The 18,420-nt window shown below is 38.8% G+C and overlaps 1 protein-coding gene across 3 annotated transcripts; it reads right to left on the reverse strand.

The window, feature by feature from the left end:
* Nucleotides 1–421: 421 nt before the first annotated feature.
* cdc42ep1b (CDC42 effector protein (Rho GTPase binding) 1b) lies at nt 422–17,848 on the reverse strand. Of its 3 annotated transcripts, XM_059347288.1 has the most exons (4): nt 17,445–17,848; nt 8,680–9,196; nt 7,102–7,644; nt 422–1,786 (listed from the first exon to the last, which is right to left on the reverse strand). In XM_059347288.1, exons 3-4 carry the CDS (start codon nt 7,553–7,555, stop codon nt 1,146–1,148), a joined length of 1,095 nt encoding a protein of 364 aa, XP_059203271.1. In that variant the 5' UTR covers nt 7,556–7,644; nt 8,680–9,196; nt 17,445–17,848; the 3' UTR covers nt 422–1,145. The 3 variants fall into 3 exon arrangements, with proteins under 3 accessions (XP_059203271.1, XP_059203273.1, XP_059203272.1); XM_059347290.1 differs by lacking the exons at nt 8,680–9,196; nt 17,445–17,848 and adding an exon at nt 8,474–8,661; XM_059347289.1 differs by lacking the exons at nt 8,680–9,196; nt 17,445–17,848 and having other exon boundaries at nt 7,102–8,417.
* Between the last annotated feature and the right edge of the window lie 572 nt (nt 17,849–18,420).

Genomic DNA, 18,420 nt, shown 5'->3' on the forward strand with positions numbered 1-18,420 from the left:
ATTTCAGTTGACGAGTGTCATGTTTTCTGTAGGTTATACACTCATGCTCATTGACTCCATAGAAGTGGAGAAGAGTTAGGTTGTAACTCAGCAGTAAAACTAAAGTGCAAGTCACGACTACAAACAGTCAAACCACCAGTGAAACACACTAAGTGGAGATTTTTTTTTTTTTTGAATAGGCGTACTCCTCACTTGCTTTGACATAAGCCTCAGTTATGAATAAGAGCATGGACTTAGTGGAGGTAGTTTGTCATACAACATGTTCAACCCTGCAGCCTCACCTCCACTCTGTCCAGAGTGCTGTCTGCTTGTTTAATGACCTTGTTGTTCTTCCTTCAGCTTCATATCACAATCTTGACTTTCATTATGACTGTAGAAAATTGATGCATTTGCAATGCTAAAAAGAAATTGAAAGTACAAATTTCATGACATGTTTATTGAAAATCAGGCCTTTATTACATCAGCCATATCATTTTAGAAAAAAATTAACTAATACTGATAAAAGTTTGATAAACAATCCTATAAACAGGTTACAGCTACAGTCATAGACCTTGAAGGCTGTAATTATACAACTATCTTAGTTTAATAGCCCTGTTATTTCTGGTAACAGTTCATTCATTTACAATGTACAAAGTTTAAATCATAATTTTTATATATTTTTGTTCTTCAAACTTCCTGGACTTGAACATCTTTATTCATGTGAAATACATGTTGCTGTTGAACACAATGTTTATGTAATGAGTGATTATTTGCTGTGTGAAAAACCAAAGTCCATTCAAAATGCAGTATATTTAGTTGAGTGTTTAAAGTATAATTATTGCAGGTGGAACATGTTTCATTTACTTTTAAGTGCTTGTTACTGATGAAACTCAAAAGTCTTTATTAATAGTAACAATTTTGTGGATGAGCATCAAATATCCACCCTGCTGACACTAAATACAGACCAGGATCTGGTGGTTGATTAGTGACGCCCCTTCTCACATGAAAATGCTTGTGAGAGGAGAAAGAAAGTTTCTTTAGAGTATATCGCAAGAAGTTCAGCCGATGTGGCTTGAAATAAACCCAGAAATCAGGTCACTGGAAGGTTTCTATTGTTTTACTGGATCAATGAAGTTCCTGTTCTCTTTCAGAGAGAGCTTCAACATCTAGACTTTGATCTCCTCCTCCTCTTCAGTAAAGGCATATGGTGTTTTGTGGTTTTGGGAAAGAGGGGGAGAGATGGTGTTGTTGCTCGTCCTCGTTCCCTTTGTGAAGGACCCTCCACCATAATGACGAGACAGCACGTCAGCTGCCCTCTGGAACCTCTCTGCCTCCATAGCAGGCTCAGCTCTCTGAGGGGACCCAGTGCACGCATCTGGTGTCCTCAGTGACCTCCTCTCCTCCTCTGGCTCTGTCCAGTTAGAGCTACAAGAGCGCCCCCTGCTGTTCATGTTACTGCTGAATGACCTGCTACTCATGGAAGAGTTAGGTGACGTCACCGCAGGGCTCTGCACAGGCGTCTCTGACAGAGAGCTGTCGTCCTCCTCCTGTTCTTCTGGTCCTTCCTCTTCCTCCTCTGCTGCCTGGCGGTGATTGGACATCTGAAGGCAGCTGGGGTTGTCAATCAGGCTCAGTACCTCAGTCATAAGCGAAGGGCCAAGGTCTACGGTGAACGAGGTGAGAGAGTCTGAGCGTGTCAGCCTGAAGCCACTGCTGTCGGGTGGAGACCCTTTGCAGAACTCTTCATCTTGAAACTGTCTGTCAAGGCGAGAGAGGCGGGGCAGAGTGACAAATCCAGACTGCAGACCTGCAAACAGACCAAGAAAACACACTGAAGTTACAGAAAGATCTGAATCGAATGACAACATAAAGAGAAAAGCCAAGGGAAAACAGCAGGCCTGGGCACAAATTTGTTTGCTGCATTTTTTTTAATCAAATACTTCTTTTTTTACTTTTTGTACATAGTGCAACTGCCTTACAGAGGAGGATTGTGGGTCAGAATAGCAAGAAAAGTAACTGGCTTGCATTTTGCATTATGACATCCTGGTATTTTTGGCATATTGCATTTGAGATACTATTTGTTGGAATATACTACATTTTCTGTTATATTAAATAGTAACGATGTACCCAAATAAGTTATTTGGTAATGCACCAATAATGTGATGGAAACAGGTAATTATTCTGTCCGAAGTCACTCTTAATTATTTGGAGAAAAAAGGTCTTAAAATGATGAAAAGTATAGTCCGAGGTTTTAAAATATATACAGTACAGTGCAAAAGTCTTAAGCAGGTGTAAAAAAAAGGCCTGGAAGAATTGTTGCTGGTTTGAGGGCAAAGGGTGGTCCAGCAAATATTGATTTGATTTAGATTTTTCTTCTGTTTACTCACTTAGCATTTTGTTAATTGATAAAAATAAACTATTCTAAATTATTTTACAGTATTTTTTTCACACCTGCCTTAGACTTTTGCACAGTACTGTATATTTTAATTAATTACATGCCATTGTAAAATGAATTTAATGCTTTGCAAGGCAAAAAAAAAGCATTGTCAATGGATAATACAACATCGAGCGATTAAGCGTGACTCCCAGTATAAGCCACACCCATTGTATGTCTTTATCCTATGACAGATACAGAGACAGGTACAGACCCAAAATTTGATAATAAAATACAGCCCCTCTGGGACGTCCTGTGTACGCAGAACAGCTTTGGAGAAACATTAATTTTTGACGTTAAACTGCTTTATTATTATTTTTTTTACTGATTTTATTCACCAGGTATTCGCCAGGATGATTCAAGTCCTGGTAAAAACATCCTGAAAGATGAATCCTAACCAGGATAAGCTTACTGTAATGATAGCAAAAGTGGTGAAGAGAACAACTCCCATTATCTCACACTACTGCACATCAAACTTTGTCTTTTGTTATTGTTTGAGACCATCAGCTCTAGCTTCACCTAGATCTGGACAGCATAATTGAAATCAATGTGAAGAATATCTTGAATACATTTATTGACAGTCCTCAAAATATTGTTTCATTCTGTGTTTTTAACCTGATACATACTATGTTTCAGAATCAATTTTAAGATTCTCTGGTTTATAAATCTCTTCATGGTCTTAGTCCAGCCTATTTATCTGATTTACTTTTATCCTATGAACCCTCGAGGACCCTCAGGTCTTCTGGGAGTGGCCTTTTAAATATACCAAAAGTTAGAACTAAAACCCACGGTGAGGTGTCGTTTTCTCACTGTGGTCCACTATGTGGAACAGCCTCCTGAAGACATGAGGGTTTCAGAGATGGTTCATATTTTTAAGAGCAAACTTAAGTCTAATCTTTTTGATTTGGCTTTTACCTGAACCATTTTTAAAGATTTTTCTCCTCATACATCTTAGTGTTATAACATCTTCTCTATTTATTTTATATATATATATATATATATATATATATATATATATATATATATATATATATATATATATATACACACACACACATATATACACATATATACACATATATATATGGGATGGGTGAGATGGAGGGTCAGGAGTGGAGGGGTGTTTGCTTGTTTCTATGTTTTGTTATTTCTATTTTAATTTTTATTATTATTACTTTCTCCTTTTTTATGTAAAACACTTTGTGTTGCATCTCTCTTGTATAAGAAGTGCTATACAAATAAAGTCTGATAGGTTGAATGATATGGGGCCTGAATACAATCTGAGCTACTGTAAGTCTAGCAGTTATATCTCTTGACCACAGGGTGGCAGTATCTAACAACCCAGTAATGCTCTGCTGGATCTCGCCTGCAGTAACAAACTTACTGCAACAACTGTCAGACAGTAGAAAAGAGGAGGGAGGGTTGGCATGATGTCAGTGAAACAGAAAAGAACAAAAGAGACTGAGACAGAAGTGACTGGAAAGTAGGAATTGGTGTTTCATGATGGGAGTCCAGTAAAGACCCTGATGAAGGCCAGAAACTGAAACATGTTGGCCTGATGATAAAGTTGTTTTACCTCTTCAGGTGATTGCAGCAATTATAATGTAAATATTGGGCTTACTTGCTTAATTATAATCAATTGGCCTTAACAGTATAACAATTTTTTGTGTACTCACTGTGAGTTTTATTTTCAAGACTGAAATCTGTAAAAGTGTAAAAATTTGTGACAAACTCATGTAACAAACAACTGAGGGAAGATGAAAATGAGCAAACTCATTAACCCACTGTGGGCTCCCATCATCCTTCACTTCACTGACTCTCTATGTCGGCTCCACATCACTCAGTTTTGGGCAAATTCCTTATGAACTGGGTAAGGAATCTAGAGACAGAGAGGGGATTTCCAGACCAGACTCTGCACACTGCTGCCTGATAAGCTCTGATTGGTTAGCAGATATAATGAATGGTGTGTTTATGCTGAGAACTCTGACACACACACACAGACATCTTAGGGAAAATGCCCACTAAGTTTCTTTCTTTCTCCCAAACCAGCTGTGTGTGTTTGTGTTTATAGACCTAATTGTGTACAGGTGTTGCCTAGGTGATTCCAGATGACTCAGAAGAAGGCCGCCTGTTGGCTGGTTGTCCTGGAGGAATGTGAGAGTGATGTTGAAAAGAGGGCAACTTCACCCTCCGTGTTTGTGTGTTCGCTGACATTTATAGTCCTGTTTGCACCAAGTCAGCTCAGCTCTTTATGCTGAAGAGTGAATAGTGAGAACTGTAATGATATATTATAGTACAACACCAGTTTTTTGGGTTTTTTTCCAAATTTAGGGTAACTAATTACGGTGACTAATGCAGTGCTGGTCTACCACCATACCACTATCATTTTCTATATTGCTCCTGAGTTTATTTTAACCTAAAGATAACAAAAAAGGAAAATATTCTAACTATACGCTTCTACCAGGATGTTGACATTTCACATCAGAAAAATGCTCTTAAATGTGTTCTCATGATGGAGTTATATGGTTCTGAGCTACCGATGTCTGAATAAATTAGCGTTGTCGAGAGTAGAAACATTGATCTCATGGTAATAATACACGTATAATAATATCATGTAAATAATCCGAATAATAATCCATCCTATTAAACCGTTTCTATTTCTTTCTGTACTTCCGTACTTTGTCTCCCTCGTTGTATTTATGGTAGTTTTTGAGCACAGGCTCGACAGTACATGCTATTACAGTTAATTATTATTCACCATCTACTTTTTTAAATTATCTATTAGTTCTTTGTACAGTTAGAGCTACAGGTTAGCTTTGCACAGTTTTAGTTAAAGACTCTCTCCACATCCCTACGTTTACACTTTAGAGTGAAAGGGTTTTTTATTTTTTATTTCTATGTATATTGGAATACTGAACCTCTAGTTTAAATTCAGTCAGGAAGACTATCTCTTTGTTCCTTGTTGTCATTGTCTGGGGCTGTCAATCACGCTATCAGCTGTTCTCATCACATGTCCAATATATCAGTGACACACCTCCTTAGTTAGCCAATCATCTTGCTGCTGCCTTTTTTTTTAATAGAATTCTCTCCCTGTAGAATCTGAGCTCAATTAAATTTCTATCAAGACCAAATTATCTCTTATCATCTGTTATAATAAGCCAACATTTTCTTATAAGCATCTCACGTTATCTGGAACGTTATGATAAACATTTATATTATGGATGCACGATATTATCGGCATGTTATCGGTATCGGACGATATTGGTTTGAAAATGACGTGAAAATGATCGGACATCGGCCAACATGCCGATATCCGCCGATATAATAAACTGATTAAATAATGGGGTGCACATCACCTCTCTGTTGCACCTTGTTTGTAGCTCATATAATTGTGCAGTGTAGTCTGAGCCCACCTATTTATTTATGTTCTGATTAGGGACTGAAGCTGCTTATATTTTTTGGACATTTTGTGATTTTGTTTGCACAGTGCAGATTTAGTCGTCACATATTGGGCTCCTGTTTTAAGTTAAATTTGAATTTAAGCAGCAGTCTGTAAGGTACATGTAGTTTTTTTTCAATTTGGGTTTAATTGCTGTACAGCTGCACTTTTCACATGTTCCCAGTGAACACAGGTTATGTTTACTTATTATGTCAATTGGGAAATTGGCCAAATGTGCCCTGATTGTGGGTATTCAGTCGGTAATCGGCTAAAAGAGTTGTAAAAAATCGGCATATCGGATATCGGCAAAAAATCCAATATCGTGCATCCCTAATTTATCTAAAATCCTATAAAAAAATGTATCTCTCCTGATTGAAATACCGTTACGGTAAATACTTTTGGCCATGATAATCGAAAAGTGGAAATCTGATATTGTGCTGGTCTGAACCTCAACTAATGAATATGATCCTACCAAAATTTTTCTTAATTATGATTTCACATAAATGTATATTTTAACACCCAGAAACCAATTGTTTGAATTGTTTTGCTGGCAATTACATGTTTACTCGATTACACTCCTAGTGAAAACAAAAATAGATGTTGTACGTTGTGCAAATTAACATATGTTGTATATGTCTAAATGTGAAAAAGTGAATTTGGACTGATGCAAAAACAATTTGAGAACCTCCAACTGTTCACTTTGTTCCATCTCTCTCATATCAATACTCATATTTGTTGTATTCTTTCTTTATTTCTTCAGCTGTTAGCTGTTTCAAAGGAAGTTTCTCACATGCCAGGTATGTTTATTGTTTCGCTGGGCTTATAAGAATATTCAAATTATTATAGAAATAAAAAAGAGTCAGTCTGGGATTATGCACAAGGGTCAATATGATAATGCAAGATAGGCTTTGTGTGCTATCCAATAAAGGTTTGTGTCCAGAAATCTACTTTGTCTGGCCAAAGTTCTTCTTCAGGTTAACCTTGTATCAGCGTATCTTTGTAGTCAGCCAGTTTGAAAATTGACATAGTCCTGTGTGTGCGTACATGGTCGCAGCTGTTGTGGATTTGTTTTAGTTAACTGTGCAGCCTTACAGGCATACTGTACACACACACACACACACACACACACACACACACACACACACACACACATATACACACAAAAGGTAAAAAGTACCATTAAGGTGATCTTGCTGCTCAGAGGCTCTACAAAAGCCAATGCAGGAAGTGATTATCTATGTTATCTCACCATATGTGCAGAGGGAGTCATCTGTTGAGCTGATGGAGCTGGAGAATAGCACCCTCTGTAGGCACCCATTGGGGGGATCGATGTTGAGCTGGGGCAGGGAGATGGCGTTCTTGATGATGGGTGAGATGTCAGGTGGCGGGGACGCCAACTCACGGGAGCCCGCCCGGGGCCGTGGCCCAGAGTTCTTTCTCACATGGCGAAAGGTGCGTGTGAAGAACCCGGTTGTCTTGGAGCTGTTTGAAGAGTCCGGGCTTCCTGGCTCCTTGACGCCCCCGTAGTTGCTTAGGAAAGAAGTGTCACCAAACACATCCCCGCCACGACCAACATGCATAGTATGTCTGAAGTCGCCCATCGGCGGGCTGATCATGTCCACAGAGAGTTCACTCTTGAAACGACGTTTTCCTTGAGAGTTAGACACAAGGCCCTTAATCCCTGGCAGCTTTCCCAGACTCATGGTGGCAGAAAAGTTGTGTAATTTCCCTTTAATTCGATCGAGCACTCTGATTACATGTCAGTCAAGCTTAAATTCCAGTTTAGGGTCCACTGTAAAAGAAAGAGAGAAAAAATTGTAATGCCCGGTCAGTGAGAACAGAAAACACAAATATGTGGTTGTTCAGTCGGCAGAGAATGTGTGTATAATCCATTCTCCACACGGACGGAGCCAGCTATTCATCCACTGTCGGCCCACGGTTTCCCTTTTGGATCTACACTAAAAGATGCCAGTATGGATGTAGAGTCAGTCAAGTCCCAGTCTACATCTCCTTCTGTTTCTTTCTCTCTCAGCACAGCACATGACCAAACACTCGGCTCACTTCTCCTGCACAACAACAGCTTTCAGTCCTGACAAAATAACAAAGAAGATGAATTACAAGGCCATACTTTGTTTCCGCCGGTTACCACAGTTTATGTGGACGGAGCCTTTGGGTTTGGCTGGACTCTTGTTCAGATTTGGTTTAGTGAATGACAGTTAAGAAATACAAACTCCAGCCGCAACTACAAATACATTGAGATGTGATTCGAGCCAAACAACTCAGCTGGTTTGTGAGACAAAAGTAATGAAAAAAATCTATTCTTACTTAATTTTATATCTTTTTAAATTTGGAGAGCTGCCTTGTAGTCAATCTATCAATTTACATTTACTTGCAACAGTAAGAGGATCACCTCACCAGGAGGCCTCGTAAAAAACAAAGTGCTTTATATTTGCCTTTTACCCAAACATAGTCAAAAAGCTTTTATTAGCAGATAGAATTGTAAAAGCAAAGAGAGACTGGACAGTTTAATGCACAACCTCTTTATAGGCCCATTTCCATTAGACTGTGGCTTCCCTTCATACTATTGTTTCTGCTTCAGGTTAGCCAACACAGATTAATACCTGAGTTTTACACCTGAGGTCACTTTACCGCAGCATCCCATCCACACTGCATGTGCTGCTTTCAAGCATTGAATGCTACCCTTGAACGAAGAGTCATCAATTGGAAAATTAATTAATTAGTAATCCTGATCTACATTTCTCCTGCAAAACAGTCATTTTCTGCAATCCTGCAATGTTAAAGAAAAAGCCAGCTGAATATGGCTTACTGGTAGCAAGTCCTTTTCATCTTCAATAGAGCTCAACTGTTGTGTGTCTCTAGCACTTGTTTTCCTCCAAGTCCAAGCAGAGAGAGCAGAGGGGGTCCACTGCCACGCACCGTCTCCCACTAAAGAGGTTTATCCATGTGTGGCTCCACACCGTCCATTGGACATCCTGTCACCGGGCCCCACTCCGTTCCTCCCGGTCCCTTTGCACGTAAGACACCAGGCCGTTGAGAGGCAATGACAAAATCAGCCCAAATGGAAAAAAAGAGGGCGTTGCTTCCTTGAAAAGGGCAATAAAGTAAAGTGTCGTAATCCAGCGACTGTTATGTCTGCATCATCCTGGTAGAAAAATAAGGCTCATCCAGGATTGTCCACGCACTGGATAAGCTGTTAATCCCTTCTGTCTTCCCTCCCACTCTGACTCCCTCACTTGCTCTCTGCCTTCTTCAATCCACTTAGTTCCCCAATGGTTTCCAGGTAGGGGTGCTTCTGTGTTTTCTTTCAGTTCACTTGAGGCCAGCTAGGAGAAGAGACAGGGAGAAAAAGGAAAGAGACGTGAGTTACACACTACACCAAAGACTAAATCTCGAGCATTCAAGTGCACATAAATGTGTCAGGAGACTAAAACTCTGTATTGACCGATGCTGGGAATCTTGTTCTCTCTCTCTTTCTCTCTGTTGCCTGAGGAGTCAGCAGGTTCTCAAGAATTTGTTCAGGGAGTACAACAGGAACTTTGAAGAGTCTTCTGTTGTGTACTTTCTAAGTCTGACTCATATGATTAATATTCTTTAAGCATGAACTTTCCATCATTCTTGCCTGAGTCGACAGCACTTTTCTACAGTCATACATTTTACAGTTATGTTTATTTTTGCACTGACGTGATTAGGAGATAAGTCGTTCTACAGAATATATTTTACAATTTTGAACATTTATTTTATTAAAATCTGTTGAGCAAAAATGCCAAAAACATGCCACACTGGTTCGTACAGAAAATGCTATTTGTGTCAGAGTTTCACCGTAGGCGGGGCTCAGGCAGCTCCTTCACACACGCACACACAAAGTGAAAGTCAGTGGCAATAAATGGTTTATATTGTCTATCACACCTATTTCTGGGAGAATACATTGTCCAACATTGTTCATTGTTAGGCGGGGCCCTCTGGTGGCCGTAGTAATTATGATGGGAGGAAAGCAGGATGTCAAACCTCAACCAATCAGGCCAGGTTAGCCACGCGCTTTGGGCTTCACTTCAGCTCTTCAGAAACCTATGTGTGATGTCACAGGGACTATGTCCAAATTCTATGCAGTCTATGGTTTGAAATTAAGTCAGCGTTAAGTTTTTCAAACTTTATGGAACAAACGAGCTACATCACTTTCTATGTCACACACGTAATGACATCATGTACTGTATAAATATTAATTATTTCAACCAAAATCATTATCTTTTAGTAGTTTGTTTGTTGACCAAACCAAACCAATGATAAATGTGTTTAAAACTGAGAGCATTAAGTTTAGATATGAGGATCAACCTGTGTGGTCATATGGGTTGAAGGACTTGTTTAACAAAACAATGAATCAGTTAATTGGAATTTTTTTGATTTAACCAAACTGAACCTAAAATGAATAACAACGTAATGTGACGTGATGTGATGTGACAAAACAAAAACAAAAGCCTCCGTCTGCACAAAGATGCTTGTCGATCTTACAGATTTATACACAAGATTAATACCATAAATCCACATCTCCGGAGATACTGTGTGTCTGTTTTTCCTGAACACACTCTGAGCTCCTTCTGTCTGTCTGCTGACTAAATGACTCCAGGGTAAAGAGAGCACTGGTAAACTCCAAACACGTGACCTCTCCAAACCGTAGCTGGTGTTGGATTAATGTCGCAGGAGTTACTAGCCGAGGCTGCTGCCAGGCCAATCTGGACCTGTGGTGTAAGAACCTGAGCAAGGTGATAGTGCCACTCTTACTGGGCACTGGCCTGGGCTCAGATTACCATCCTTAAATCTGTATCTAATCCCAGTTTTTCAACAGGGCAAATGTTCGCAGGTGGCCATCACAGCAAGCATTGACTGTCTGTTACCTAGAAGTGGATAGATGATATGATAAAAGTATGGATGAGACAGAGAGAGTAATCAGTTTGAAAGAATAACCATTCATAAAGAGGAGGAAGGATGGGTTTTAGACGTTGCCTGTCCACTTGTGATCCCTCATCTCATTAACATTTAGCTTAAGGGAGCGATTAAGGCGTGTGGGGCACGAGAAGGTGAGAGGCAGATGAACATTAGCAAGGTGGACACCCAGTCAACACTCCACATCAAGTTTGGATAAAGTCAAATTGAATTACAAATGTTTGGTCCCAGATTGAAGAACTATAGATACATTTTTTTATGGAACTGTAATGCATTCATTTGGAGAAAAAATAAAAAAAGTTCAAAAAATATTTTTTTTTCTGTTTTTGCACTGTTTGGGGGTAAATGATTATCAACACGAAACGCTTTTTTATTCCATGAAAAAAAAAATCGGAATTCCGAAATGATTGTCTTGTTAATTCAGAAAAAGGAAAGCAAAATTTTAATCAGAAGATAATTATGTAATTAATTTATAAATTGAATTAAAAATAAATGAAAAATGACATTATTTTTCAATTCTGGAACAATTGTGTTATTAATTCAGGAAAACAACAGCATATTTTTTTCATGAAAACATTTCTCAGGATTCTGAAATAATTTTTCTCAGAAGATAATCATTCATTTATATTTCCTTCTATTTTTCTTATTTTTTTTCTGAAATATTCTTTTTAATTCAGAAAAAACAATAGCAGATTTTGGATTTTCTTTTCAATGAAACCTTTAAGATAGCTTCTGTCCTTCATTTTGTTGCTTCATTTCAGTCATCTGATGCCTCATTTGCAGCTTTTCATGGTGTAATTAACATGTTTTCTCCTGCTTTTATAACTGCCAATTTCTTTTACCCTTATATAAGCCTTTTATACGGTTTTCTCCCTCCTTTATGGCTTTGTGAGCAGTAAACACAGCTCAACTCAGATCTCTTCATGTATAATAAAGTGAAATACTAGCACAGAAATTCACTTTGGGAAGTTGATTCGGAAAATTGGCCTCATTAGAAACGCACAGAAAGACATTTAGATCCACTAAACATGTTATTTAACTGCAAATTGTACCTGCAGATGTCCATAAACAAGCCTGTTTTGCGTTAGCTGCCTGACTGATTGCAGAGACAGACGGGGGGGGGGGGGGGGGGGGGTTGAGAGTAAAATGGGAACAGCTTGTAATGGGGAGAGCAGACCGGACGCCATCTATTATGGCCATCAAATAAAGGATCTGAGGACGCTGATGAGAAACACATTTTTACCTCCTGTGTTTTTTTATCTTTACCAGATTTCTATTTTCAGCTCTTCCTTCAATCAATCTTCACACACACACACACACACGCACATGCACACACACACACACACACACACACACACACACACAGTCAAACATGTCACTCTCCTTGTTGCAAGCAGACTTAATGTGCTCAAGTCAAGCATCTGGAACCACAGAGCCACAAATTGCAGAACCGGGCTCTGATGACATTTGAGGGAGCGTTAAATCACAGCAGCTCAGAAAGAGATACGTCTGTGTGCTCGTACAGAGATTTACACAGAACCATAGGGCCAGAGGTGGAATGTAATTAAGTACATTTACTCAAGTATTGCACTTAAGAACAGATTTGAGTATTTTCTTGTCTTGCCAATTTCTACTTCTACTGCACTACATTTAAGAGTGAAATGTTGTTCTCCTGTGGCACAAATGTTATCTGACAGCTTTAGTTAAAAATTCAGATTGAATAATAATATTTTTGCACACAAAACATTTGAAGAGTTTATAAAATATGATGTTTTGGTCTAAACTAAACTATCCAACCGTTTACAGCTGAAAGAATCAATTCCGATCAATTCCCTCTAAAAAAAAAACAGCCCCACATGGATAGCTGTGTCCAGTTTTACATTACTTCCGTATCTACCTCAGGTCAAGCAGAAGTTATTTTACGCCAAACAATCTATTCTTAAGCCTTTTCATGTATTAACTGCTTAACTTAAAAAACATAGTTCTGTTACCTCAACCTAACCAATCTGTGGTGGTGGTAGGAACAAAGGCATAGTTGCTGAAATCCAATACGTGATCACATAGGTTGTAGGACTTCCTAAGTTAGTTGTTTGACAGAAATAGAAACAGTAAAAGCTGCTTTGGACACAGTTACCCATTTTATCCTCCTCTCTACTCTCTCCAAAATGGGCATCTCTGGCTTGGCTCTGTCCTGGATGATTCCTACTTGAAAGGACGCTCATTCAGTGTATCCTGGCATGGACAGTTGTCTGCTTTGCATTGCCTCTCCACAGGGTTCCCCAGGGCTCAGTGCTGGGACCCCTGCTATTCGCTATATACACCACCTCTCTGGGTCAGACTATCCACTCACATGGCTTCTTCTATCACTGCTATGCAGATGACACTCAGCTCTATCTGTCATTTCCTCCTGATGACCCATCGGTCTCTGCACGGGTCTCTGACTGTCTCTCAGACATAGCCATTTGGATGAAGGCACATCACCTCCAGCTCAGCCTTTCAAAAACTGAACTGCTGGTCCTCCCTGCTAAACCTACAATACACCACGACATCAACATCAAAATTGACTCCCTGTGTCTTGCCCCCACCAAGGTGGAGAGAAACTTAGGGGTGATGATTGATGACCAACTCACCTTTTCCAGTCATGTCGCCTCAGTTACCCAGTCATGCCGCTTTGCACTTTACAACATCAGAAAAATCAGACCTTACCTAACTCCACATGCCACTCAACTCTTGACACAAGCTGTCATCATCTCAAAACTCGACTACAACGCCCTCCTGACGGGCCCGCCAGCCTGCATAGTAAAACCACTTCAGATGATCCAGAAAGCGGCGATGTGCCTGGTCTACAACCAGCCAAAAGGGTCACATGTCACACCACTGCTCATCCAGCTCCACTGGCTACCTGTTGCAGCCCACATCAAATTCAAATCTCTAATACTGGCCTACAAAGTTGTCTCCGGTACTGCTCCTACGTACCTGTACGCCCTGATTCAGACATATGCTACCTCTCGACCGTTGCACTCTTCCAATGAACGGCGCCTGGCTCTGCCCCCCGTTGGTCCAAGGCAATCCAGACTCTTTTCATTTCTTGCTACCCGCTGGTGGAACACACTACCAATTCCAACCAGAGCAGGGGCGTCCCTCTCTACCTTTAAAAACCTCCTGAAGACCCAGCTCTTCAGAGGGTATCTTCTCTCCTAGCACTACACGACAACTCTACTCCTTAAAGAAGCATCACTAGCACTTATTGATGCACTAATAGCTCTTATTGCACTACACCTTGATTGTTCCCCTTCATTCCTGTAAGTCGCTTTGGATAAAAGTAGTGGTCGACCGATACGGGTTTTTTCAAATGCCGATACCAATTATTTTGACATCAGTCTTAACCGATCCCCGATATGTGCTGCCGATTTTTTGGGGCTGATTCTTGAAGCCGATATTCCCTCCATTTACATGATAAAAATGACATGATAACAAATGTTACACAAGTCTCAATTAAAACAAAAAAGAAGAAGAAACATTTATTAACAAAACACACAAAACATATTAACAGTTGGATAGCAAACAATGTGTATGTTGTTCTAGGCCTCGAGGTGGTGGCGCCTCAGATGAGTCCACATATTTGATGTGTTTTTCTTTTTTCTGGTATCAGCAGCAGCTCACCAGAGAATGGCAGATGTTGCAGCGAGCCTTGCCTGCTGTTGGCTCAGTGAAATGGGCTAATTAACCGGCGAACGCACGCACGTATCGGTATGCCGATACAAGTAAAAAACGCAAATATTGGCTGGCTGATATATCGGTCTATCTCTAGATAAAAGCGTCTGCTAAATTACTAAATGTAAATGTAAAATCTTGCTCTTACATTAGTGCATGAGTAATAATAATTGAATGGCATAACAGTCAGAGAGGACATTTTTCTGCATTGGGTTCTTTTACTTTTGATACTTTGATACCCAATTATACCATCATACTTTTACTCAAGTAGCATTTTAAATGACAGTAACAGAGTATTTTTACAGTTTGGTATTACTTAAGTAAAGGATCTGAATCCCTCCTGTAACCACTCACAGGGCTGTGTCGCAGTGGGTCAGCTCTGAGGTTGCTTCCTGTACTCGACCGGAGGGCCGTGGTCCTTTTACAGCTCGGAACCAGCAAAGTGTGGTTGAGGTCAGAACACCCTGACCATTACGCATGGCTCCAAAATACAACATGCACTCACTTTACAAGGATCTGCTGCTGCTACGTGGCAATGCAGTCCAAAGCCTGTCCTTACAGCGAGGGAGTGTGTATGTGTCTCTGCACTGCATTCAGTCAAGTAACTGTGGTGATTGATGGATGTAATTTTATCTGAATGGGATGTGTGATATCTGGGTGTGAAGACACAAGTTCATGATGACACAGATATTTCAGATTGAGTACTATGACTTGTTAATGAACTTCCTGTTTACTCCCCCTCACACTTTCCTCAATGCACCACCAAGTCAACAAGATCACTCACAAGAAGAAGCATTCGCGATAAGAATTCATTGCACATTTGACCTCTTCAGCTAGTTCAATGACTCCTTCTACAGCGCAAAGAAAACATTACAAAACAATAGAAGGCTAAGCAGCCAATCAATCTTTATGGTCAGGTTTAACCTTATTCATCATTCACTAGTTTCATGAATTCTTTTTTTGTTGTTTGGGACTTTTGTCAACACAAAACAGGGGAAACGAGGCCAAGGGAGAGTGAAGTGCAAACACATTTCATTCCACTTCAAAAGCTGAGCTGAACAAAGAGTATAAGGAAATGTTGCCTGTCTAAACTTCCACCTAGCCAACATAAACAAAGACTCACAGTTAAAGAAACGCGCAATAAAAGTTTAGTTTAAAAAGTCTGTGTAAGTGACGTATAGAATAGTAGACCTGAGGAGCTTTCATTCTGTCCTTTTTTTACGTCTCAATGACAAACAGAATATTTTCCAGCTGCCTAAATGGTGTCATGTCAGAATCATATAAAACATATCCACATTTTAAATCACACAGTCAACCCGTTTTTATGAACTTATATATTTAGTTGAATGTTTTGGTCTTTGCTCTTTGTTTCCGAGGCAAAACAAAGGTCCACTGAACTACATACACACTGCTGTAGGGACCGACAGAGTGTCCAGATGTTTGGATGGTTTAATATGGAGTCATACCAGTTCCATAAAAAATCATTTGTGATAAAAAAAATGTGGAAATATAAAAAGGAAAAAATAAAGGAATAAATAAGTAAATGAAAATGTGGAAAAAAATAACTATAAATAAATAAATACATACAATACAATAAAAGAATAAGTAAATAAAAATATGTGAAAATATAAAGACAGATAATTAGAAAATAATAATTATAATAATTTCCATATCTATTCCTATGTATTTATTTCTGTGTAATTTTAAATATATTCATTTGTTGATTTCTTTATATATTTTTTTCTTCAGTATATTTTTTACATGTACTTTATTATTTATTGTTATATAATGGTATTTATTCTTATTCTTTTATTCTCCCTTTTTCTTTTCCCTTCTTGCTATTCCTTAAAGGGCCAGCTGTCAATCAAACTTTTTTTTTTATTTACTCATTTATTATTGACTTTTTTGTGAAGTGTGAAAATATTTTCTTATTCTTGTCCAGACTTATTATTTTTCATGGCACTGCTCCATACCTAACAGGCTGCCAGTCCACTGATCTGAGATCTGGCACGAGCTTTGAACAGTTGTTCTGTGGTTCCACTGAAGGAGCACAGTGACCAATTGATTTTGATTGTTTCCACCAAACACACTGTATAACTCAACACCTCAGATAACAGTAAAACCAGGCTGCAGTTCATGTTACTATTATAATATGACACATAATACAGTGCTTACAGATCTCATTTAAATAGCAAGCTAAACCAGTGAACTAATAGGAAGTAATGCAGCAGAACAGGATGTACAGAAGGTAACATAATGTAAGCTTTGTGAAAAAGGACTGTCTCACCATTGTAAACCCTTAAATAACGGCGGCTTGCACTGAAAGCCAAATGGCAGCATTTATTAAAGTTCCCTCTGTAAAATCATCCAGTTTGTTCTCTATGCTGTCTGGATTATGGAAACTCCTCCATTAGACACTTTTTTTTTACTGAATAATGATGCATCCGTAACCTGGACACAGACGTTTTTCACACCTATAAAGCATATGTAGGCCTAGCATTTATTTATAACTGTGATCAAGTTTTTTAGAGTTAATTTCAGTATTTAATTTCAGTATTTTTTGCAGTTATTATGATTCTGAATAATTTAAATACCAAAAGAGAAACCATTTAACCAACTGACTGCACAGTGATGTATACACATGAGCGTCAGGGCGCAAAAGCTGATAGTAATTTTGAAATGAGAGGTGAAGCGGCAGTCTGCGCATGCGGCTGCTCTTCCTGCGCTATTCTTATACGCACAGAAAATATACGCGGATGTTATTTTCTAGAAAGCCATCAAGACTGAATTAAATGTAGACTGTGTAGTAACTTATTGTAAACAACATTGATTGTTCATTTCACATGTCTGTTAGCTGTTTCCAGTACACGTTAAGGTAACAGATTGATTCACAAACTCAGTTTTTAGGACTAATCTTACCGTAAATCAGCTCAGCACGAGTTCCCGTCTCAAATACGCAACTTCACCACCTCTTATCTGTGTCTTAGTCCTGGGTTTGCGGTCTGCACCGTATGTTTCCGCTCGGACATGAACTTTACATCAGTGCAGCACAACGGATCTGTGCTGCTACTGACAAGTGGAGTGGAAGGAGATGGAGAGGAGGAGGAGGAGGAGGGGGAGGAGGAGGTTGGACTCCAGAAAGACTAAATAATAATGGATGTTGAATTAGGCAAGGCTCGTTTATTTATAAAGTACATTTACATTTACATTTAATCATTTAGCAGACGCTTTTATCCAAAGCGACTAACAGGAAAGAAGGGGAACAATCGAGGTTTAGTGCAATAAGAGCCATTAGTGCAGCAATAAGTGCTAATGACAATTTGTTAAGGGGTATAATGGTCGTGTGGTGCTAGGAGAGTACATTTCAACAACAACACAATTGAAAGTGATGTCCAAAGTGCACTTTTATCAAGGCATATTTTATTTTATTTTATTTTATTTTATTTTATTTTATTTTATTTTGAAAGCCTACCATGGCCCTTACCAAGAAGAATATTTAACTATTATTTATAATTTTTAAGCTTTATTTAAACATATTTCACAACGGAACAGTGTCATTTTACATTTAAAAAAATAATAAATAAATTTAGGCATGTAAAAATAATTACATCTTTCAGTATTTTGAAATGTATAAACAATTGCACATAGCCTGTATAAACGTATATACACACATATATATGCATAGTTACATCCACATGTATAAAAAAAATTGAATAGATACACATAAGGTGCAAGCAAAAACTTAATAGAAAAAAAGTCAAATTTCTCTAATAATTCTTCCAATAAAGTGGATTTATGTATACATTTTATCTATAAATAAAATGAGTTTACATCACGTGATTGGCTGTGCATTTGGTGTTTGTTGAGTTGTTGATCTGTGTGAGTTGAATGAGTC

The sequence above is a fragment of the Centropristis striata genome, chromosome 13, assembly GCF_030273125.1.
Source record: "Centropristis striata isolate RG_2023a ecotype Rhode Island chromosome 13, C.striata_1.0, whole genome shotgun sequence".
In the NCBI taxonomy this organism is placed as follows: domain Eukaryota; kingdom Metazoa; phylum Chordata; class Actinopteri; order Perciformes; family Serranidae; genus Centropristis; species Centropristis striata.